The sequence below is a fragment of the Mugil cephalus genome, chromosome 17 (genome assembly GCF_022458985.1).
Source record: "Mugil cephalus isolate CIBA_MC_2020 chromosome 17, CIBA_Mcephalus_1.1, whole genome shotgun sequence".
In the NCBI taxonomy this organism is placed as follows: Eukaryota; Metazoa; Chordata; class Actinopteri; order Mugiliformes; family Mugilidae; genus Mugil; species Mugil cephalus.
The window spans coordinates 23289589-23315743 of record NC_061786.1 but is presented as its reverse complement, the minus strand read 5'-3'; the positions used below and the strand labels follow the sequence as shown (position 1 = coordinate 23315743).

Genomic DNA, 26155 nt, shown 5'->3' with positions numbered 1-26155 from the left:
ATGGGAAATTTCCTTGTCACAGTAGCGTGGAATTAGACAAGAATATATACAAAAATCAGTAATAATAATAAAAAAAAACACAAGAAAATACAAAAAAATAAAAGCACTCTGAAAAAGACCAAGAGACTGAATGTGGCTGCTGAGAGGTGCTAAATAAAAAATGAAATTTACAACAAATAAAAAAAAAATGTTTTGGTTAGCGCTTCAGTCGGTTTGTTGGGCCCCGAACTACAAAAAGTGGAAGAGTGAGACCTCGTCCTTCATAACTCCTCTTTGACGCTGCATTAAATTAAGGGAAAAAATATCAGAGTGAGGCATCTTCACTTTACAACCTTCTCTGGTGACGTTGACACGTCATCAGCTGCTTCGTCACCAACAACATCAAACATGGCGGCGTCTGTCCGGGAGAAGCAGACAGGTTGGTTTTTTCTCCGGTTAACGGCTATTTGTAACGGCAGACTGCACCGGTAACAGGTCGCAGAGACCTCCACCGACCCCGAGCCTGACCGGGGGAGGTTTATGCGGCGCTGTCAGGCCTCAGACCGGTTAACTGACCACGGTGCATCCGAAGCTAGCTGCCGGTTTAGCTTCTCAACTCCTGTTTCTCTACAGAGACAGTAACTCTTCGGTTTCTCCTTCACTTATCGGCCAGTTAATTAACTAAAATCAGATTTGTAACCTGTTAAGTGAGTGGTCACCAGCCGCTTAGCCTGTTAGCTGCCGCTGCTGCTAGCTGTGAAACCGAAGAACTGGCTAGGCTAAGCTAGCCTGCTGCTAACTGTGAAGAATAGAATATAATAGAATGTGTTTATTGTCATTGCGCAGACACAATGAAATTAAGATGAGCTCAAGTCCCTCTTATGTGCCGTAGAAGTACTGGAATAAAAACAAATAAAAAAAGATAAAGGAAATGTAAGAAGCTAGAATAAAAAATAATAAAAACATATGTACAAAATTTTAAACAGTAACATGACTTAACTTCCCATTCACACATAATAATGAGTGTCACATGAAATTATTGCACTTGTTTGCACATATGAAGTTATAGCACGTTTGCACATGTGGACTTACTGCACAGATGTATTGCACATTGTTAGGAGTGTTATTCACATTGTTATTTCTTTATTTTTGCGTTGCACAGTGCGATTATGGCTCTTGCATGAAAGCCATTTCTCTGTTGGTTCCAGCCTTCAAAAAAGTGCCTGTCCAGGATGGGTTGTGTATCTCCTGAGTCGTACAGTTCCTGTAAAGAGGGGACGGGGCAGTCGATGATCACATGCAGATGGAAATCATTTTTGCTGAGTTTAACAAAAAAAAAAAAAAAATCTTGAATCTCAGAACCTCAAATAGAAGCAGAACTAAGAGTGAGAATAAAAAACTGTCTTTAGAAGCTTTTAGTTTCGACATTTAGTCGATTTAGGATTTGAAAATGTGTTAATGTTGAATTAACAGCTGACAGCTCATACAAGTGTAGATAAATCAAACGTTTCAAAGGTACGGCACAAAAAAATTATGAAAATGGTTCAAGATGAGACAGTCGGTTAAAACAAAGTATTTTCCTACACCCAGAGAAAGCAAATAGAGAAATAACAGAAAGACTCTAAAGTGTAAATGGTGTTTGTGTGTTTGTACAGTCGCTCTGAAGCGGATGCTGAACTTCAATGCTCCTCCTCTGAAGAATACGGCAGCGGAGCCAGTATGGAAGGTAACGCTTCCCCAGGAGTAAAGATTTACACTCTAGAAAGTGACTTTAAATAACATGACATACGTCAGTAAAAGACTGTTGACTTAACTGTAGTGTGCTAGACGTGAAGACAGTGGAGCTGACCTTTGACCCCTGTGTGTCTCTCCAGGTGTTGATATACGACCGGTTCGGTCAAGACATCATCTCCCCACTGTTGTCTGTCAAAGAGCTCCGAGACATGGGCATCACCCTGCACCTGTAAGACACACGGACAGATAGATGGAGTCCTGTTCTCAGTTAATCTTTGTGCTGGTCAGAGCTCCTCTGTGTGTGTCCACATCATCGTGTTGTTGTGTGGTTTGTGTGTTCAGGCTGCTTCACTCGGACAGAGATCCCATTCCAGATGTTCCAGCCATCTACTTCGTCATGCCCACAGAGGAGAACATCGACAGGATCTGTCAGGTGATGAAGTTTTACACTGAGTCTTTCAGCTTGTTCCTAAATTTGGATCCAAATTATGGAGACATGACTTGGAGACATGGTGACCACATGGAGGCGCTGCTACTTGTCACATCAGATCTCAAGACACATTTAAAATGTGTCCAAGTATTTTCAGCTGGTTACTTGAAACCGGTCACAGATACCATCTCTGTTTGAAAACCAAGTTTATTTTAAAATATTATAGATTTCCTAAAATCATTGTAATAGTGAACTAGTAATCAATAAATAGTCAATAATGACTGGTGTCCCTCAAACCAGTGATGCACTGGAACTAAACAATGACTGAAGGAAAGTGGAAAAATTATGCAGAAAAACACATGAAAAATCCAGGTTCAGGCACTTGAGTGGATTTGAAGAAGTAAAAGGCTTTTAATTAAACAGGTTGGAGTCATTAAAAAAGCACCTACATGTTTCAGTTTGCACCTCAAGGAAGGATGATGTTGCAAAGTGCTTATTTAGATTGAATTTTTGGATTTTTCTGCAGGATTTTTCCGTTTTTCTCCTAATCATCAGTTCTTGTGTTGTGCGTGTGCAGGACCTGAGGAACCAGCTGTACGAGGCGTATTACCTGAACTTCATCTCTGCCATCAGCAGGAGTAAACTGGAGGACATCGCCAGCGCCGCTCTGGCTGCTAACGCTGTCAGCCAAGTGACCAAGGTTACCATGGATACGCTTATTTTACTATCGTTGTGTTGACATGTGCTCCCTCTACAACTGCAGCTAGGGTCATCGGTGTTAATGTAGAGAAGACTTTTGTAAGAAAATAACCCGAGTGGATGAATTATCAGACAGTTTATTATTTTAATAATTAAATAATTAAAAGAATTTAGAAGCTAAACATCGGACCGAGTCATCTGCAGCTACTTTTGGTCAGTATGAGTCTGGAGATGCATCGATTTATTGCACATCTTACCAGTTTTAAATTTTCTAAAACATAAAATTATGAATATCTAAAAAAAAAATGGATCAGTTTTTTTTTTTTTATGGCAGCACAACTAAAATGTTTGTGTGAGATCACACAGTCGCTACACACATTATCATAGATGATGATGTGCAAGTAGAATTAAAAACAAAAAAACATGCACTGAATTTATCTGGGTTTGTTCTTAACTTTTTATCATAAATTAGATTTTTTAGGGTCTGGAAAAAGTATGGAATTTAGAAATTTCAAAAGTGTAGGAACGTCTAGGTGTTAATTCATTGACAGACCTGTGCTGGACGGGTGCAGATGTTTTTATATTGTATTTGTGTCCAGCTGTAACTTATTGGTGTTGATGTGTGTTAACGTTCAGGTGTTCGATCAGTACCTGAACTTCATCACTCTGGAAGACGACATGTTCATCCTCTGCAACCAGAACAAGGAGCTCATCTCCTACCACGGTAACTTACTCCCACACACCTGTCCAACATGTGGAAATATGACTTCTTCTTCTCGTGTTATTTCATTTATTCTTTATGTTGAATGGTTGGGGCTTCCTGATGAGACTCTGTGGTTTCTTTTTTGGTTCCTCCTGCACATTCCTACCTTAAGCTTCATAAATAGTTTTTCTCTTCTTAATGTACTTTAAGCTTTCAGTGATTGTATTGATCTGTTCAGTATTATGCTTCTTAATTATAAAAAAATAATCAGTTAATTTTGAACCAGAGAGACTCAAGGCACCAGCTCCACAGGCTGAAATATTATCTGGTTTTTCTTCAGTTTTGTAAATTAAATCTTAATTTTATTTGGTCGTGTTGGACTCTGGGAACTTTGGGGGTTTCACAAGGATTTTCTATCATTTAATAGTTATGTTAAAGCTTCTTTTAGCCGCTGCCTTCGTCCTGAAGCCAGAGAATCAGAGCCTCTTCTTTGTGTTTGTGCGTCTGAACTGTGCAGCCATCAACAGAGCAGACATCCAGGACACGGACATGGAGGCCATCATGGACACCATCGTGGACAGCCTCTTCTGTTTCTTCGTCACCCTGGGTGAGTTCATGGGGAGTGGGGTGACCTTTAAAAATTAGTTTTCTCCTTTTTCAAATATTTTCTGAATGAATGATTTTTTATGACCCTTAAACATAATTTGCAGAAAACTGTCATCGACTAATTCTTGAAACTTGTAACTGAAGGAGGAGGCCGAGTGCTGGTGTGTGTTGGGCTTCAGTGTGGCTGCACATGGTTGTTATACAGTATAAGATGTGTGACACTACGTACAGTTCGGCTGAATCAGTTGTTAAGTTTGAGGTTAGAGAGATGGAAGTTGATTTGAATTTACTGTGTTTCTGTGTGAGTCCACTAGGTGGTAATATAATCTATTTCTCTGACTGGATGAACCTCTTACTCTCTAAAGAAATAAATTACCTTTAAAACCATTTATAGTTAAATTTAAACTGATTTAAAAGTGTCTCAGTGACCGAGCTTCCTCTTCAGTTCATCTCTTCGTGTTTGTTGATCAGGTGCGGTGCCGATTATCCGTTGTCCTCGAGGAAACGCAGCTGAGATGGTCGCTGTGGTGAGAAAACTCAGCAAAACAACAAGCACATTTACACCACACACGCATCCAACTAACACAACACACTCTCTGCAGTGATTTGTTCAGTTGTGTTATTGCATCTGAAACTAAATTTAATTTTCCAGTTTATTGACCTGTAGTGGCCAGAAGGAAACAGTAAGAAATATGGATGAATATGGATGAATATGGATGTGTCCCATATACACAGCTGCTTAAAAATGAGTCAAAACATCAGCCTGAAAGTGACAAAGAGAAGCCAGATAAATACATAAAACAGACGTATCTGACTTGTATGTTTAGTTCATCATTTACAGCGTTGGTATAGATAGGAGATAGAGGAGAAACCAATCTGATCAAATGTTAACTTCCTGTTAGAGCTAGAGAACAGCTGATTGGTTAGAAGGTGAGTCTGACTCTACATTCACTCATTATTTTCAGTTTGAACATTATAAATAGCTCCAGTAACGTAATGAAACATGTAGCGTGGTGCAGCTTTCTGCAGGTGTTCAGTTACATTAAACAGTAGCAGCTTCTAGTAAATCCACCTAAAGTTACAGTTTCTCTATCACAGTATGTGTCGGACCATGAGCCATAACTGCTCCATTATACTGTACTGTTGTTAGCGTTAGCCTAGCGTTAGCCTAGCGCAGTCATTGTGTCATTCTCCTTCTACTGGATGGAAACGAGCTGCACTCAATGAAATAAGATCTAATGAGAACACACAGTCCATATTTACAGTTACTTTGGTGAAAGTAACTTAAAAGTAACTTAAGGCCTTCACACTGTAACTAAAGACAGTAATATTATGATGTAACTAAACTAAAGACAGTAATATTATGATGTGACTAAACTTAAGACAGTAATATTATAATGTAACTAATTACTTTGAACTAACAGTAATAAGTAATGCATTACATCTTTGAAGTAACTTGCCCAACACTGATTATTTGTACAAACCTTTGAGGTGTTTCTGCTGTTGTGTTGTTTTTTTGTAGAAACTGGACAAGAAGCTCCGTGAGAATCTGCGTGACGCCAGAAACAGTTTGTTCACCGGGGACAGCATGGCCACCGGACAGTTCAGGTCAGTTTGATCCATTTCTGCTCAGATATTTCATTAAAAAAAACACTCAATACATTTTTGTTACATTTTTATTTCGTCCATCTGTTATTTATTTATTTATTTATTTTTGCAATTTATTCTTTATCATTGGCCGGTGAAAAATAAAACAATTACACTAACTGAACAAAAACTGCAACATACAACAACAAATAGAGACAAAGACAAAAGACAAGACAAGAAGAAGTAAAAGTGCTTCTATGATCCTGTTCCTTCTTCTCAATCATATCAGATAATACCAATGCATTAGTAATAATAAAAAAATAAATGTTATCAAATAACATTTTTCATCCTGTATGAAGGAATTATAGTGCAGGACTGCATCTCCCATGATGCATTGCTGCATAGCTAATCATTTAAAACCTCTCGTCCAGTTTTCAGAGGCCCCTCTTTGTCCTGGCCGACCGGAACATCGACATGGCCACGCCCCTCCACCACACCTGGACCTATCAGGCGCTGATCCACGATGTCCTGGTGAGTGATACGATCACATCCCTCCATCTCCACAGTTTCCTCAGGACAAACAAAACAAACCAGATAAAATGTGCATTTGTTGAGTTGACAATAGACAAAAAGGTGGAGGAAGGTCATTTATTGAAGAAAACTATCAGTTCTCTGGTGGAAAAAGTAAAAACAATGGCTTCTTTCAGTGGAATGAAACTACTGTCAGGTCTGGTCTAGGTGTGTACATGTCTAAGTAACATCCACATGAATGAATGAATGAAGGTCCAAACGTTTCCCAAAAGTAACGTTATTTACTTCCCCTGTCAGTGGTTATAATGTTGTGGCTGATCAGTGTATGAACGTAATAACATGATGCAGAATTCATTGTTGAATCAGAGAGAGAGAGAGAGAGAGAGGGAGGAGCTGCAGCCGAGTCTATGAAATGACACTTTAAGGATAGTTTTCTATGTTTTTTTTTGTTTTTTTGTGGGAACGGGTCCAGTTGTAGTTTATATCTTTGTATTGAAGGTTTTCTGTCTGGTCCCTCGCTTCCAGAGTCTCAGGTTTCTTTTTGCTAGCTGGGTCCAGACGCCGGTCCAGATGGCATCGTCGTTCTACCACCCAGCAGGAGACACGATCCCTCCATTAAATCTCCCTCTCTCCTAGCTCTGCTGTTCCCATGGCGACGTTAATATTATGGTTTACGTATCTAGGGAGGGGGACGCGGGACAGACTGTCTTTGCTCTGGAGTTATTCCCAGGTATCTTTAACATAGCAGCGGCCGCGGGGCTTCTGCTGATCTTGGATCCGGTTTTCTGCTCATTAAGTGTCTCGGGATCATTTTAAGGATTTTAGGAACATAAACTAAAGGACGATGGCGACGTCTTCTTGGCGGCTGCACTTTTGATGCAGCCCATTAAAATGTTCTGATTTAGATCATTTAACACAGGAAAAACTTTTATGATGACAACACATTTATTTTATGTTATTTTATTTATTTATTTATTTATTGGTCTTACTCGGATCCACGTTAAAACATTACTATTAACCTATATTAAACTTTAAAGTTTTCTAAAATCATTCACTTTAAAAGGCAATAAGAAGAAGAAGGAAAAACATCTGGACCAAAACAAATGGACAGACAATAAAATCAACATTTATTAACTCTGTCAAGATGTAGCTTTATTTGCTTTTTGAATTCTTTTTTCCTCAGTGTAGTCGTTGGCAGTGGTGAAGAATTCCACGTGTTCATTGATCTATATTCTACTGCATAGGTCCTCAACAGGGGGGCTGCGGCCCCCAGGGGTCCGTGGAGGTGCTGCAGGGGGGTCACAAAACCTGTGGTCGCTTAGACATTGTTTTGTATATTTTTTTTAAATTTTCCCCACAAATTTAATTTCTTTAAATACACATTAACATGAATCCAACATGTTTTAGTAAAGGGGGTAAATGGAGGCAGAAGACGTTATCTTTCAGCTGTCTCAACAGCACAGTTTCATATAGAGCCGAGACCTGTCAATCACAACCTCCTGTGCACAGTGGGCCCCGCCCCCACCACTGCTGAGCCAATCACAACATCACGAGGCCGCATATTACACATTTCCCCACAATTGGCCGAGAACTTCTTTAGTCCCCAAGTCTCTCATCATTTGGGGTCCTTGACCTGAAAAAGACTCTTGGTTTACTGAACATTTGAGGAAATTTGTATTTGGTTTAGGAAGAGAAAAGCCACCTTCTGTTGCCTAGTGGCATGTGTGTATAGATTTAGATCTAGATTTAGTTTTAATGGAGTTTTGGATTCTGAAACTTTCCACATGGATGTGGAAGTGCAACATTCATTGGAACATTGGAGATCAAGATCAAGGAGTTTGCAAAAATCTTCTTTTTTTTTGCTGCATTTGCCCAAATTATTTGTTAATCGTCACAGTTGTCAGAGAACAACACTGTCAAGAACTATAGATAAAAAAAAAACAAATCCTGACCCACTAATGGACGGGTGTGTTTTTGTCCTCCAGGACTTCCATTTGAACCGGGTGCTGATGGAGGAGGGCGCGGGGGCGGAGCCATCGCCCGGTGGCGCCAGACCAAAGAAGAAGAACATGAAGACCTACGACCTGACTGTCGCCGACAAGTTCTGGCAGAAGCACAAAGGCAGGTCGGTTCCTGAAGATGAAGAAGAAGAGAACTCTTGTTCTAGATCATCACCATTTATACTTCAATGAGTCACAGTTTAGCTGCAACAACCATTTTCTCCATCAAGCTTCATCCCTGAGAGGATTTACAGCTTTAATTTGTCAACGTTTTCAACAGAACTCATTGTGTTTTTGCACATTTTTCAACTTAACTCACTCAAATTATTTTGGGATTTAGATAAATACTAAACTTTACTATTCATGTCTTTATTTATCCAGAGGGAACAAAAACCTACCCCTGCACAAGTCAAGGATAGACAGTTCATTATTTCTTTTATCTCTTATCATTCCAGCCAAACAAATAAAAACATCTGTGTAGGACATAGCGAAAATAAACAGAATCCTGTTGATGATCATTTTGGAGCTCATTTATGGTCTTCGTTTCTTTTGAAAGACAAGATTCTGAAGTTTCTATCACAACAGTCAGAATCTCTCTTATAAGTTATAAAAGGTCACAGTTAAAAAATAGCAAGTTGTTGGGTTCACCTGATTTTTTTCTGTTTTGATAAAATGTGTTGGTTGAATCCTATAACGACTTTTATCAATGAGGCAGGAAGAAAATGACATATTGCATCATGCAGCATTTACTCAAACACAGCTGGAGTCCAGAGCTCTGATTGGTTCAAAAAGCTGCTGCTGTTAAATAAACCACCAGAGGAAACATGGAGGGTTAAAACTGTAGATGCATCAAGAAGAGAAAACTTGAACTTAGTGTGGAAGACAGACAGGTGTTGTTGTGGGGACGTGAAGAACTGCATTGGTTTTATTTGTTTGCAGGCTGCATGTGAACGACAAGTTGTAAAATATATAAGATGCTCGAGGTTTCTTTCAGCATGTTGAGACGTACTTCTACAGACATTAAATCAGAATCAGAGCAGTGTCAGATACGTCTGTACGCTGATGATGTCTTAGTGTTTTTAAATTTGCATCTGGTGCATGGTTGGTGTGTTGACCTGCTCAGGTTCAGATTGAACTTGTTTTTTTTTTTTTTGTTTTATTTTTACAGTCCGTTCCCAGAGGTGGCCGAGTCGGTTCAGGAGGAGCTGGACACGTACAGAGCTCAGGAGGACGAGGTCAAGCGGCTGAAGAGCATCATGGTGAGAGATCATGTCTAATGGTCAACAAGTCAACTTACCAAGAGTCAGACGGTTACAAATCAGTTTGTTTTTTTACATTTCTGCTTAAAAACGACTGAAGAGAACCCAAATATTAGACGTGTGTCCGGTCAGCCATTAGGAATTTGTCTTAAATCTCCTCCATTTGTTCTCAATCTGTCTGACTCTCTGTGGATTATTTGTGGCTTCCAGACTCTTTAGAGATGGTTGTGGAACCTTTTCCAGCCTGATGAGCAACAACAACTCTTTTTCTGAGCTCCTCACAAAGCTCCTTTGTCCGTTGTCATCACACACTTCAACACAAATATGAGTTGTGAAAATCAGATTCAAGAACTTGATTCGTCATTTTTGAGTGAGTTCACCAGGACTCGGTCTAAAAAAAAGTTAAAAGAAGCTAGTGAGCACAGAAGATGAGAAGAAACATCAATAAATAAAACTGTGTAACATTTGTCACGAGTCTCACTGTGGCTGAGAAGAGACTGAGACAAATCCCTCATTTATTTCAACTAAACCAGGACCTGAGTCTCATCACACTGATGGAAACACATCACTCCCTGATATGTAATATCGGCTCATTTTACTGGAAACTGCACAAGTCTAATGTTTATGTCTTTTATTGGGTTCCATTTGTCTACTTTAAAGACTTGGGTGAAAATCTGTTGATGTTTTGAGTTTATGCAGAAATGTAGAAAAACAAAGACTTTTATTAAACTCCACTGTATCCAAGGCTTTCTATGATCATACGTACGTCTCTTAGACATGTGACCAAGGACATAATAACGTTTTAAAGAACCTGGAGATCTGAACCACCAGCTAGGTCCCGGTCTAGTCTCAGCAGTAAACCCTGATTTATGACTTCCACGTTCACTCATGTCACCGTTGTTGTGTCTGCAGGGTTTGGAAGGAGAGGATGAAGGAGCCATCAGCATGCTGTCAGACAACACAGCCAAGCTCACCTCCGCCGTCAGGTACTGCAAACAACAACAACCTAAACAAACATATCCACAAAGGCTTTTAAAAAGGCTACGACAGAAAAACCTCCGCATGAGAGAGTAAAGATGTTTTTAATGAGATATTTAGGTTTTACTCATATCTAGGGGGAATGGTTTTATGGTTTTATTTGCATCGTTGTGTTACAGTTTGTTTCCTAAAAGTGGTAGAAATGCTTTGACCTTTGTCTGGTTGCATAAATATGGATGAAGAAACATCCTCCTCAGCTCAGATTGTTCCCATGTGATGCTCTCATTGAACTCCAGTGGATAAATTAAAGTTAAAACAGAACAAAGGCAACAAAGGCCGAGTGTTGTTGTGTTTTTTTTTCTTTTTGTCTTCGGTTTCCTGACAGTGTTTCTCAATAACTTCTAAAGAATGAATTTCCATGAACTTGGGAGGACATTTGAGCTTTGAGCCGGAGACATCTGATTTAACTTTTTGGTTTTGATCTCAGCCATTTCCACCATTTTATTTTTAACCTTTAACCGTTAAACTATGCAACTCATTTCACGAACAAAATGTCGTCTGTGGTGACAACGTTTGGGACCGTTTCCACCGGTTAAAATGTGTCATGCTCAATTTTTTCTTATTTTTTTATTTTTATTGAAAGATGTTTTGGTGAAGAGCAAAAAAAAACTCAAAGGAGTTTATTCTAGGCACAATTAAGGAGAAAGAAAGAGTGAAATAACAAAGCAAACATATAACTGAACCATCACTTTAAGGCTCTCGTGATATTTGTTGTTTATTTGGCTCAAAGTGTCTTCTGCTTTGTCCTTGTTATGTTTTCTTGTAGTTCTCTGCCTGAGCTGCTGGAGAAGAAGAGGCTGATCGACCTCCACACCAACGTCGCCACTGCAGTCCTCGACCACATCAAGGTACTGAGACCAGCTCACCTGAGACCAGCTCACCTGAGACCAGCTCACCTGAGGCTGAGTCTGATTAGAGATTAAGACGAAAGCAAAGACCTGTTCAGACCAAACGTTAACGTTAAGATCATTTAGATCCATTAGAGACAGCAGCTGATACAATATTCTACTGACCACATGGTGGCGCTGCTTCCTTCCTTCTTTTCCTCCTTTGTTTTTTCTTTCCTTCCTTCCTTCCTTCCTTCCTTCCTTCCTTCCTTCCTTCCTTTTAATTAAGAGCAGGTGTGAACAGAGAAGGTTAGAGTTGATGAGGTGAGATGAGGGTGGATGTTAAACGAGGTCTAAACGAGGTCTAAATGAGGTCAGAGTTTATCTCGACTAACTTGGTGTCGTTTGTGTCCTCAGAGTCGTAAACTGGACGTCTACTTTGAGTATGAAGAGAAACTGATGAGCAAGTCAACTTTAGACAAGTCGCTGCTGGACATCATCAGTGACCCCGACGGTATTCACTCACCTTCTAGTAGTCTAGAGGCATGCTGGGATACGTAGTCAGTCAGTAACTGATGTGAACTAGATTCATTGTTGACCAATACTGTCCTCTAACTTAACACACACTGAGATCACTTTTATTTTATTTGTTGTCTTATATTCAACAAAGACACTTTAACACTTAAAGAAAATAGACTAAATGTGGAAATGTTTTTGTTTGTCAGCTGGAACCCCAGAAGACAAAATGAGACTTTTCCTCATCTTCTACATCACTGCTCAGGTGGCTCCTTCAGAGGTAAAACACAACACAACACAGCAACACAACAAACACAACGTCGTCTTATCTTCTTTCACATGAGGTCTGTTGATTCCTGAAGATGTTTTTCTTATTAATTAGGACAATAAAATATCTCAAAAAAAGGTAAATTAGTCACTTATTTAAATATAGAATGAGTTTGAACTGAGGATGTGAAGTAGAAGAAGCTGTTTCCACATTTTCCCTTTTTAAAACTCAAAACATTCAGTAAAACTATGGAAAAAAATGTTTTTGTCTGATCCTAATAAGCCCATTGTCAGCAAACTAATGTGACTAATAATATGATTTAAGTCTGACATATTGGCCTCTTTATGCCAAAATCCACATATTTTCCACGTCTAAGGAAGTGTTTTGACTTCAGGTCCGCTGTGGGTTGACGTCGTATTCACCAATTCACTCCAGAATCTCTAAATTTCCAAACCGCTGTTCTGATGGATGTGGACGGGGCCGCAGAGCTTCTCCTTATCAGTGCGCACTCAAAGTATATGCAAAATAGTGCAAATGGTACTATTTAGCAGAGAACTGCAAATATAAAATATAATAGAAAAATAATGTAAAAATGTTTTACTGGTAATTGTGCATATTGCAAAAACAATAGGTTAAAACAGAATGAACAGAACATCATCATCAGGGAGAATCAAGGACTTAAATGTAGCATAGCATTATTGCTCTTAAATGTGTGAGGTGGCAGCAGAAGATGTTTTGTTCTTTGTTATTAAGCCTTTCGTTGGCTGTACTCGTGCAAAGATGATTCGCCGGTGACACGGTGACGTGAAGGTTTGTGGTTTTAGAGCTTTGGCCCGCTGTGGTTGATTTCTGTCAAAATAAAAACTCCCACCACGGAGGAAAACTGTGACTCTGGGGATCTGGAACTTTTTGTGATCCTCCTGTGGTCCAGCGTTTGAGGGGATGAGGACATGGAAACCATAGTCGAACGAACAGCATCTTCCTGAGGAGCTGTGAAGCAGTGAGACGGTTTAAATCCCTCTTGAAGCTTTCACTGTCTTCCACCGAAGTTCAGTCGACGTATCAGATGACACTCCTCCGGATCTTCCCATTGTTGCTGCCAGACGTCCTCACCGACACCCAGCCTGAAACAGCACAGAGGACGCTGACGTCACCAACCGTGGATCGGCAGAACGGTAGAAATGGTTTAGGCAGATGGTTTGAAGTCAGGTCTCACAGTTTATCCATCAGCCGCCACATTCTGGATGCACTTTGAGAGGATCGTCATCTTGGCTCTGTCATATTTATGAATTCGTTATGAGTTGATATAGAACAAAGATGATTGATCCCTGAAAACATAGACCTGGTTAAAGTCACAGGAGCAGGAACACAGCTGGATTAGATTGGCAGTGAAATGACGAGAGTTTATGCACTACGAGTTCATTCTGTTCATTCATTAGCATCTCTGACAGAACTTATTCCACATGCAAACACAAGTCCCTGACAAATACTTCTACTCAGTTTAAGTGTGTCGATCATTCATCACCAGAAAGCTCCTGCAGAACGTCCATAAAATGTCCTTTAAAATCAGCTCTTCAATCAATGCAGGCCTTCACCTGCGGAAATCATTCCAACAATTCATCTCAATTATTGGCTCAATGGTCACACAACTGTAATAAAACTTAACAGACCGTGATCTAAAAGCAGAAAAATCTCATAGAGTCATGGATATTTATCAGTAGGTTAGTCAGTAAAAAGATCCCAGATAAACGGAGACTATCTCCAGAACTATCCGGTCCATGTTCCCGACCCTGGTCTCCGTGGACCCTGGTCTCCGTGGACCCTGGTCTCCATGTATAGGTCAGACTTCAGTAACATTGTGTGTGATTAATTAGTGATAAACTCAAATATCTTCTAGATTAGAGACTAGAAACCACCCTGATAGTAACGACATCATCCTGAACTCATCCATCAACCCCTGGACCAGACCTGGACCCAGAGTCTCTAGAAACCCCACAGAGCTCACATGTTCTCCAAAGGTTCTAGTGAAACAGAACCAGGTCCACTCTCCATCTGGACATTAGGATCAAACCAAAGAACCCAAAGTTCCTCCACGTTGGGTTTTTACCTTTTAAAGTGAATCTGGCTCTAAAATGCTACTGATTCACTACAGGAGGCAACGTACACACAATTCAACCTTTGGACATTTTATTTCTCCTGGACATCATCACATTCTACCATTGAGCTCATTATACGATCCAGAAGAAGATGGAGATTTACACATGGAACTCCTCAGGACCCCAGCCACCAGGGCTACATGCTACATATAGTGGACCGTAATGTTATCTAGTTCGGTGTCGACTTGTTGTCGTCGTCTCGACTCTTAATGAATCGATCTTTGATCCACATTTGATCTGTTGTATCCAAACCATTAACAAACGACAGAAGAAGCTCTTTTTTTCTTGGAAATACTTCTTCTTCTGACTTTTCCATCGTGCAAGCTCCATCATGTTTCACTTTATAATCACAAACACGTCTTCACTCAACGGCAAACTTTTATTTGATGTGGTACATTCCCAGAGAGATAAAGAGAGAGGACTTTGTACTGTTGGATTCCTATTCGGATGTCACAAAGGAGGTTGAAGGATCAGTCTGATGAGCCGATAAGCTCTTTATTTGAGCCCTGTGATTCTCAGCTTCTCCTTCGTTGTTTTCTCTGCTGACTAATGGTGTGACAACCTCTCCTCTGCTCAGACGTGAGCCTCAGTCTTTTATCTTGGGTCCAGCTGGGGCATGGATCATCCAGGGATTACCCCCTCAGCCTCCACGACCACCAACACTTCCCCTCCCCTTCCCCGTCCTCTCTGGTCATCCCTCTTCCTCTGTGACTGGCTCTTTTTCATTGTCTCACTTCTTCCTTTGATGTGTCTCTCCCTCTTCTTAGTCTCCAAGGTACTACCTGATTTTTCTGACTGATGTCGTGGGATTTCGCTTTTACAAAAACCACACACACACACACTTTTGTACTCACATGGCTCAGTGGTTGTGTAACGTCTTGGCGGTTTCTGCAAAGCTGCCAGTCAGGAGCTTAAAGCAGAAAAAAAAAAATAAACTACGTCACCTTTCACTGGCAATGGACAGGAAATATCAATCAAGTGGAATGTTCTCCTGCTACCGAGCCTATATACCAGAGATTTGTTTTCCTTAGCCGTGCAGGGAGGCCTCTGAAATGACACACAGAATCATCGTGATGATGAATTTGAAACTAAAACCTGTTGTAATAAAATATTTGTGGTAGCGTGGATTGATTTATTTATGTTTCAGTCACGCTTGAGAATCCCACATGCATAAGTGATAACCAGACAAAAGTAAGCGCCTGAGGCATTGGAAGAAACGTGTGTTGTGGTTTGAAAGCTGTTCTTGGCTCATTTTGATCAGATTTGAGTCGTAAAGGCCTTGTGCTACCGGATGGAGCCTTTTATAAGAGGTGTCTATATGAATGGTGGCTTCCTGTGGTATTCACCGGCTCATAACATGAAGTTTTCAATAACTTCAGAGTTGTGTTGTGGTTGTCTACAGTTAATATTTAGTAATTTAGTTGTATGAAAGTTTCTTTGTAGTTCTTTGAGTAAAATACTGATATTCCCAACGATCCCGTCTTTTCTTCATGGGTTTATATTTCCTACATTTTCCACAAAACTGGATTAGTTGGGTTTTCAGAAGACGATTCATCCAAATCTTCTGCTCTAAGTGAGTTTAAGTTTAAATAGGAACATCTGTGGGTTCTGTCCTCCTGAAACTCTCACCTGTACCTTAAATGAATGGGACTCTAACAGCCTGTTAGTGGCCAGATACTCAGTGACTCGACCCTTAAACATTCGTCAGGTTCTTCTGGAGGTCTTCCTCCATGACCCAGTTTCTCTTCACATTCAGCTCATGGACTCATGTCCTGACATTTTCTTTTAGAGTTCACTGGTAGAATTCACAGTTCATTGGTCCATCAATGATGAGCAGATGCAGCAGAACAGGCCCAAACCAGGACATTAGCGCCCCCATGTTTCATGGAGGGATGAGGTTCTGATGCTGGAATGCAGTGTTGGTTCATCTCCAAACATGACGATGCCCAAACATTTAAACCAAACTATTCTACTCTGGTCTCATCTGTCCACTAAACGTTGTCCCAATAGTCTTCTGGGTTCCTCTGGGACCTCTCCCACTATGATGGAGGGATGTTTGTCGGTGGACCATTCCTGTGTAGGGGAACAGTCGTCTCATAACCTGTTATCATTCCAGCCTTTTGCAAAAAAAAAAAAAAAAAAAAGTCTTATTTAGGACATATCCAAAGTAAACTGAATGCTGTTCATGAAAATGTTGTTGGAGCTCATTCATGGACTTGGTCTCTTTTGAAGTTTCTATCACAAAAGTCATAATCATTCTTAGTGGTTTAGTTCTGGAGGAATCAAAGTTGGAACACAGTTAAAAATAAGAAGAAGTTGTTGGGTTCACCTGAATTTCTTTGTTAGTTGAATCCTATAATGACTTTTTAATCAATGAAACCAGAAGAAAATGACATTTTGCATCATGCAGCATTTACTTAAACACACCGGGTGTCCAGAGCTCTGATTGGTTCATGGAGCTGCTGCTGTCCCATAAACCACCAGAGGAAAGATGGAGGGTTAAAGCTGTAGATGCATCAAGAATAGAAAACTTGAACTTAGTTTGGAAGACAGACAGTTTCTTTTGGGGACGGGAAGAACTGCATTGGTTTTATCCAACAAAGAGTTTCAAACAAAGTTCATCGATGCTGACACCTGATTGGCTGCTCTGAACCAGAGGAAACTACCCAAATGTCCAAATTTGAGTCTGAGTTTGCAGGCTGCATATGAATGACAAGTTGTAAAATATATGAGATGCTTGAGGTTTCTTTCAGCATGTTGAGACGTACTTCTACAGACATTAAATCAGAATCAGAGCAGTGTCAGATACGTCTGTACGCTGATGATGTTTTACTGTTTTTAAATTTGCATCTGGTGCATGGTTGGTGTGTTGACCTGCTCGGGTTCAGATTGAATTTGCATCTGGTGCATGCCCATATTCCACCCAGAGGAATGTTAGAGGGTTAAATCTAATTTCTTCTCGATTAACAAAAACACAAGTATAATATTGGTGTTTCATGTGTTTGACTGGGTTCTTTTTGTCTAAGTTCCAGTTTCTTGTACGAAAAACTGTTGATTTTTTTGTGAGTGGTAAAAATATCTGTAAATTAATGACTACAGCTCATAGTCACCCTATCCATAGTGGTCTTTGCAGAAATAAAACTGTCAGATAATCAAACCCTGATTATTGTTTGTGTGTTTGTGTTTCAGTCTGACCTGGAGCAGTATAAGAAAGCTTTGTCAGACGCAGGATGTGACCTTTCACCTCTCAACTACATCAAACAGTGGAAGTAAGTCACTCGCTAATAATGCTGTTAATTAATCTAATTAAATGCAAACATGGAGCTGAGACTAAGGGCTCTTTTCTCAGCCAGGAACTTAGGATCTATCAAATGTCAGCACACTGTGAAATACTCAAAGGCCACTTTATTAGGTACACTAAAACCAACACATTCTCACCTAACAGCCCTGCACTGGATCTTCCTCCATGATAGCGTTGACGTAGAAACAGAAAGGTCAGGAAGGTGGTGATTAACCTGGAGGGTGGAGGTTAAACTGATTGAGATGGGGTTGGGGCCAAAATAATAGGAACACATGTCAACACAATTCAGTAGCTCTACAATATGAAAACATACTTTATTAGAAACTAAACCTGAGCACCAGAACCTTCATAGGAACTGGTTTCTCTAGTGTTCCTAATGAAGTGGCAACTCTTTACAGGAGGGCTTTAACCTCCGCAGACCCTGCGTCCACTTATGGGGACATCTGAGCTCATTCATTCTACAGCCAGTCAAGGGACAAAAGTGGACAAAAGACAAAACCTCATCAAGTTTTACAACTGAAACGTGTTTATTTCTGATTATTGACTTTTGTAGTTTTACTCTCAAATTTAACAGATTCTGTCAATAGTAACGAGCTACAGCTAATTAGTTTTTTAGCTGATTATTAATGCGTCTTTGGTTCTAGTGAAACCAAATACCTTAGAGAAACTAAAGATGCGTAGCAACAAAAGCGTGGGTCTCGGGAGGTTAACTCGTACTTATTTTCATTAATCATATTTCTCACTAATTTGTTTTATGATCTCTCAAATGTCAGAAGATTAAACTGATTAAACTATTTATCATGTTAACACCTTATAAATGAAACTAATCTGAAGTATTAAACCAAATAAAAGATGTTTTAACATATTTTGTCATGTTCAGTCATTCTGGTGTGTTTGTTCTTATCTTTCTAGGGCTTTTACCAAAATGGCCGCCACCCCAGCGAACTACGGCAACAGTGGAGTTAAACCCATGGGGTAAGTTGATATTATCATTATTATTATTATTGTTGTTAACTTAATAATCATAATTGGTTTCTTAAAGAACTTAATCTTCATTAACATATTGTTATAAGTTCATATGTAAGTTCAATAATAAAGAGTGAAATTTGTTGATGAATTATCAGCTGTCAGTTTTTTAAACAGTCTGATTTCTGTCTGTATTCGTTGGGAGTGTTTCAGCAGCTTTGGATGAAATGCGTCGTCTCGACTCGTATCACTGCTGCACGTCTGTCCTCAGGAAATGAAAACACTCTGTCCCACTAATATTATTTCTAAAAGTACCTTTAAGGAATTTTAAATAAACCGTTCTCCGCCTAAAACGTCTCTTTACACTCCAGGTGTTTGTATTTTTGGAAGCTGCTCCTCTTAGACTACCAGCCTAACCCTGTCCTCCTCCTCCTCCTCCTCCTCCTCCTCCTCTACAGGCTCTTCTCCAGGGTGATGAATACCGGCTCCCAGTTTGTCATGGAGGGAGTGAAGAACCTGGTCCTCAAACAACATGTGAGTAAAACTGCTGGAAAATAAAATTAAAATGAACTAAAAACAAACACAAGTGATCTTAAATCAAGGTCACAACAAAGGTATCGTAGCTACAACTTAAACACCTTTATACTGTTTAAATTAGGACTCTTATGCTCATTCTGATGTTACGACAAAACTAAACATGAATTGCACATCTTATGTACGTGCCATTTTCCCGTATATATATATAAAAACAGTACATATCTTATGTTATTATTTTAAAACCTGTTTTAACTTTAACTGTTTTGTTTTGGTGTATATTTTTATGATCAGGTCTCGTATTAAACCGTTCACTGAGTTTCCATTTCCAGTACAAATCCTATTTTCTCCAGACTCATATTTATTTCTTAACTTGAGCTAAATGAAACTCTGGCGTCCTGTTCCTCCTCCTCCTCCACCCTCGGCTGTCTTCACCTGAGAGCTGAGGACGTTCTTACTCCCGGGCAGCAGCGTGGATGGTGACACTGGGGTTGAAGATGATGGAGAGTTTCATGGGTTGAAAGCTGCCGCAGACGTGGAGTCATTTATAACCGTCACACACAAACAGGAGGCGGCGTCTGTTTTATTCATAGTGGAGACGAAGTCGGCCCACGGTGCTCTGCACTAGAGCCAGAACATTACGAACACCCAGAGACGACTCTCTTAGGGCGGACGGGTGAAGTTTTAATCCAAACGCACGTCTCCAGGGTTTTTTTATTTTTTATTTTTTTTAAAACACTGATCAGCAGATTTTAAAGAAACAAAGTAAAGCAAACAAGCAGCACCAGGAAGAGAAAAAGGAAAAGCACAAGCGGCACTGAAACCCAAATAAAATACAGTAGTGTTTTTAGTTTACTTCAGTTTGAACGTGTAAAAAAAACTAAATAATGACACAGGAACAGACACAATGAACATAAATAACATAAAATAACAAAAATAAACTAAATAATCCGTCTTCTACATGTCCGATGAGGAGTGGGAAGAATGGATGGATGGTTCTTAATGGATCTTCACTTCCTGTCAGTATAATAATAATAATGAGAATAATACTAATAATAATATACGTTATATAACACATATAATATACACACATTACCAAAGATAACAAAAATAACACTCACTTCATTTCTGTACCGTGTAAAAATCCTCTTTATAAATATTTTTAAAATGTTTTATATTATATATGTGTGAATAAAATAAAACGTTTTTAAAGTTGATTTTATTCTTTTCCAGAACCTTCCAGTCACTCGGATCCTGGACAACCTGATGGAGATGAAGTCTCATCCCGTGAGTTTTTTTTTTAGTTATTTCTGTTTGAAGAACATATTCTCTATAGTGAGGTATAATGCACATATATGAGCCATCAATTTAGATTTGAATTTGAACAACTAAGATTCAGACCCAAAAGGGTCTAAGGTTCAGACTTTCAGGGTTAATTCAAGAGGTTAAACTTAAATATCATATGAAAGAAGTGCAGGAATTACAGCTGAGAATCTGCACTGGAGCATGTTTTAGAAAACAGCTAAAATTACAAAACTGGTGTCACTGTCCAAATATGTTGAAGTAAAGGTTTAAAATGCTGCAGAGTCTTTTGTCCTGATATATTTCATTTATCGTTGTCCTGGAAGTCTCCCTCATTATTACAAAACTGTCTTTCAGCTCTGAGACCGTTTGTTCCTATTGAATTTTCTACTTTTCCTCATAAAAATGACTCAAAAGTTGCAGAGTCTGCTGTAGACCACTGATCTGAATTTACTGGAAACACTTTGTTGATGTTGTTGAGGTCACAGCAGATACTGGAAACAAGAGTTCATTGACTTTTACACCTCAGAGATGATAAATGTTCTTTAAAAAACAAACATTTCACTCTCATGTGTCTGATCGGCGTCTCTTTGTCCACCCTGAGGACTTATTTTTATGCAGATATGTAGAAGTAGTGCTGTATAAAGTGTTTAATCAGACAGGAGCAGTGAATTAATCCACAGGACTCAGTGTTTCTGTGGGTTTATTTCAGAATAAACACGCTGTCCATAAAATCTATAACAGTGAGAACATTTGAGAAACTGAGAAGTCACCTCAGCTGTGATGGACAGCGCTGACTCTCTACCGGCTGCACCGGGGAAATCTCATTAGCTTCACATTAGCTGCTGTGGTCAGAGTGTGTGTGAGCCGGAAAGCCACGCTAATATTACTCACATGTGACCACACGTGAACCCGCCAGCACTTTTAAAAACTCCTCAACTCAGAGTGGAATTTTTTTTTCTTTCCTCTGCCTCAGCTCGCGGAGCCTCTTCACAACTGGTTCTAATGTGAATCCTAAAACAAACGTTGAACCCTTAAAGAGGCCTTTGAAGCTCGGTCCCAAACGTCCCGACTCCTATGAGCCGGGCCTCACAGCCGTAGATATTCACAGCACACGTACACACCTCAGGTTTCTCAGAGTCTGGAGTTACAGGCGACCAACAATGATCCTGTTGTTGTGAATCTGAGCGAGGGGAGGGGGGAGGGCTGGAGGGTGGGGGGATGAAGACAGGACTGGGATGAAGATGAAAGGAATGGAGGAGCACATTCTCCTTCTATCAGATTGTCCCCAGTGTGAGAATATTGTTCCTGTTGCATGTCGGGGTTAAGGTTTAGCAAAATGTTAGAGGAATTTACAGAGGTCAGTTAGTCAAACGCATCTGGAGCTCGTCTTCTTAGCAACTTGACTCTCATCTACACAACGATTAACGTCAACTTTCATTCATACAGAACCAATTTAACCGTTTTCAGACACTAGTTTGTAGAATAATCAAGAAGATCAGAGAAACTGCAGAAATCTTTGCAAAACTGAGCTTCAGTCAAGTTTGAGTTAGTAAAAGTTTCACAATATAGTGTAGTTGGGGCTAGAATTAGAGTTTAGAGAATTTTTAATGTCATATGCAGAGAAAAAACTAAAAAAAGAAAAAAAAAAGAAAACCAATAGAATAAAACAAGGTGCAGCATTAATACATTAATACATGTAGAACATCTGCCAGTGGAACCAAAAGTAATTTTTCAGATTGATGTGGAATATTAACCCACTCATTCACGGCTTGTTTTTTGTTCAGACACTAGTTGGTAGAATAATCAATAACTGAGGAGGAAAACCTAGATCCAAATCAATTAGTCAAGTTTGAGCTGATCGGAGTCTCCTGGCAGGATGGCAACATAAACCAGAGTCTCATCTGCGTATAAACTGATATTAACCTCACTCTAATCAGCTCTCCTTTACAACATTCAAGAGTTTTTATTTTCACAAAACAAAACAAAACAATGATAAAGATAAAAAATAAATAAATGTGTGTAGCAACATACATTGACATTAACTTTAATTCATGTAGAACCAGTGGAACCAAAGCAAAAGTAACTTTACAAAGATTGATGACGAATATTATCCCACTTGCTTTTTTAGACACTTGAACAATAAGATCAGAGAAATGTTTCAATCGAGTTTGAGCTAAACGTGACAAATCCTGGGCAAAGTATTCACAATATAACGTACTCTGAGCCACAGTTCGGGTTTCAAGATTTTTTTATTGTCATATGCTCAGTAATAACACCTCCCTTACTAACAAAAAAAACAAAAACTAATTAAAAAAGAAATAAATACAAATCAATACAATAAAACAAGGTCACATAACCTGATATTAACCTTAATTCATGTAGAACATCTGCTAGTGGAACCAGAGCAACATGAACTGATGATGAATATTAACCCAGACACTAGTTTGTAGAATAATCAATAACTGATGTGTCCAAAAAGCCTCTTAATCCCTTAATGCCTCCAGCACGTAACAAATCCTGGACCAAGTCCTCTGAGGACATTTTGCTTCTGTTTGTGGTTATTTTAATAACATAAGGCTTTAAGAGTCATCCTGGTGTAACTAATGGAAGGAGGAATAGGAGGATGAGGAGGAAGGGAGGAACAGAGAAGGAAGAGGAGAAGAGAGGAGGTAGGAAAAGGAGGAGAGGGAAGAAGGAGAAGAAAGGGAGGAGGAAAAGAAGGAGATTTAGAAGGAGGAGGAGAAAAATAAGGAAGAGGAGCAAGGAACGACAAAACAAGACCAAGAAAAGGAGAAGTTGATGGAGAATAAGGAGGAAGAGAAGGAAAGGAGACAACACGAGAAGAAGATGAGAGGGAGGAGGAGAGGACGAAGGTGGTGGAGGAAGGTGAAAATAAAGCTGAGGAGGAGAGTAAAGAAAATGAGGAGAAGAAGTTGATGGAGAAGGAGATTCAGCCTGAAATATGTAAAAACAACTTGTTTTTATCTGAATGAACCAATAAAAAGTTTCCTTTGTTTTTCCGTCTGATCTTCAGGAAACAGACGATTATCGATACTTCGACCCAAAGATGCTGCGAGGAAGCGAGAGGTACCACATCTACACACATCTACACACACCAACACACACCAACACACAACAACACACAACAACACTTACACACAAACCAACACAACAATCTACCACACTACACACACCTACCACACCAACCACACAAACCATTACACACACAACACACACCACACACCTACACACATTACCACCTACACACACCAACACATCTACACAAACACACACCCAACACACACCAACACACATCTACACACATCTACACAAACCAACACACACCTACACACATCTACACGCATCTACACACATCTACACGCATCTACACACACCAACACACACCAACACACACCTACACACAACAACACACAACAACACACATCTACACACACCAACACACACCAACACACAACAACACACAACAACACACATCTACACACACCTACACACATCTACACACCTACACACACCAACACACATCTACACAAACCAACACACACCAACACACACCAACACACATCTACACACATCTACACAAACCAACACACACCTACACACATCTACTCGCATCTACACACATCTACACGCATCTAAACACACCAACACACACCAACACACACCTACACACAACAACACACAACAACACACATCTACACACACCAACACACACCAACACACACCAACACACAACAACACACAACAACACACACCTACACACACCTACACACACCTACACACACCAACACACATCTACACACATCTACACAAACCAACACACACCAACACACACCAACACACACCTACACAAACCAACAAACACCTACACACATCTACACGCATCTACACACACCAACACACACCAACACACACCAACACACATCTACTCATCTGCACACACCAACACACACTATCACACATCTACACACATCTACACACACCAACACACATCTACACACACCAACACACACCAACAAACATCTACACACATCTACACACACCAACACACACCAACAAACATCTACACACACCAACACACACTACTGATCCACTGAGTGTCACTGAGCTGAGGAAGGTCTCATCATCTCTTCTTCTTCTTCTTCTTCTTCTTCTTCTTCTTCTTCTTCTTCTTCTTCTTCTTCTTCTTCTTCTCTTTCAGCTCCATTCCCAGGAACAAGAACCCGTTTCAGGAGGTTAGTTTGTGTTTGATTGAGATCCAGTCCCAGTTATTTTCAGGACAAACCTCAGCTGAAAGAAACACAGGACAAAGAAGTCGGAGCTGGTTTAGCTGCTGCTCCACTAAAGAGACTCAGGACAGAAACCTGAACCTCAATAATCACAGTTTCTCTCAAAATAAAACATTGTTTCCACTGAAAGGTGTTTTAATCTATTATTAAATTTACACATATCTATAGTTTGTATTTATTATTACATTTTATTTAAAGCATTTTTTTTATTTTATGTCTGGAACATTTTTTTGTTGCTTGTCTGTTGAATATTTTTTTCTTGTTTTAGAAGATTAAGATGTTTCAGGTCCAGAAAGTTTGTGATTTGCGTCTTGACATTTTTAATTTATCAGTTTCTGATTATTGTTTTTCTTAAAAACTGTTTCCAGGCCATCGTGTTCGTAGTCGGAGGAGGAAACTACATCGAGTACCAGAACCTGGTGGACTACGCCAAGGTACTGGACCTGAAGATACGATCACTTTCATTTCATCTTTTCTTCTTCTTATTATTATTATTATTATTTGAAGCTTTAAATACGAGACATTTATAGTTGTTTTAATTGTTAAAGTACTTGGATTTACTGTTAAATAGTTTAACTTTTAGCAAAGAGTCATATTTTATAAACTCTTCACATCTTTTAGATCGACAGAAGGTTTTAGAAATTAGAAGAAGCCTGATAGAATAAAATGGCAGAATTCTCATCTCAGTGGTGCTTTTGCATAAAATGCATCTCAGGAGACTTTTTCTTTGCATTGAGCTCAATTTTAGAGGGAAATATTTCCTATTTCATCTGGATAATATTTTGCGTGAATCATTATTTGGCGACTAAAATGTAGCAGAACTTTTGTCTTTTTTTTTTTAGAACTTAACAATAGAAAACAGCTCTGAACTGAATCTTTGTGGAAATAAAAAGTGTCAGGAAGTTGCTTGAATTTTAACTGCAGCGCCCCCTGCTGTGTGGAGGCCAAGTCATCATAAATGGTTTACATGTAAATTGACTAATATTAATTCTGTGAACATCTTTGTTGCCATGGTTTAAATTAATTTGTATTAAAACTATAATAAATCCATGTAGAGGTGTCTCAGATTGTTCTCTGTTCTCAGTCCAAACAGGGGAAGAAGATCGTTTACGGCTGCAGTGAACTCTTCAACGCTGCCCAGTTCATCAAACAGGTGAGAAAACACACCTGTCCTGTAGTTCAGCTGCTCTGTAAGCGACGCCTCGTTGACATCTTCCTCCTCTTCCTCCTCCTCTTCCTCCTCCTCCTCCTCCTCCTTCTCTCTCCACAGCTCTCTCAGCTCGGCCAGAAGTAACGTGGACGCCGGCGAAATGTGAATCTGTCTCTTCATTCCGCTTTGTTTTATATCGACTAAATGTTTTCTGTTCCTTCCTGTCCGACTCACGGCCAATAAATCAGTCTCCGCTCAA

General features: G+C 39.6%; 1 protein-coding gene across 1 annotated transcript; it reads left to right on the top strand.

The window, feature by feature from the left end:
- The first annotated feature begins 280 nt into the window (after positions 1-280).
- scfd1 (sec1 family domain containing 1) lies at positions 281-26155 on the top strand. The gene is made up of 25 exons (XM_047610717.1): positions 281-418; positions 1635-1705; positions 1854-1942; positions 2056-2146; positions 2721-2843; positions 3479-3566; positions 4063-4152; positions 4623-4678; positions 5674-5759; positions 6170-6269; positions 8255-8394; positions 9438-9528; positions 10441-10514; positions 11333-11414; positions 11811-11907; positions 12119-12189; positions 17523-17602; positions 18547-18609; positions 19059-19134; positions 20368-20421; positions 23474-23526; positions 24659-24692; positions 25115-25180; positions 25831-25899; positions 26017-26155. The coding sequence occupies exons 1-25, from the start codon at positions 388-390 to the stop codon at positions 26038-26040; spliced, it is 1899 nt and encodes a 632-aa protein (XP_047466673.1). The 5' UTR covers positions 281-387; the 3' UTR covers positions 26041-26155.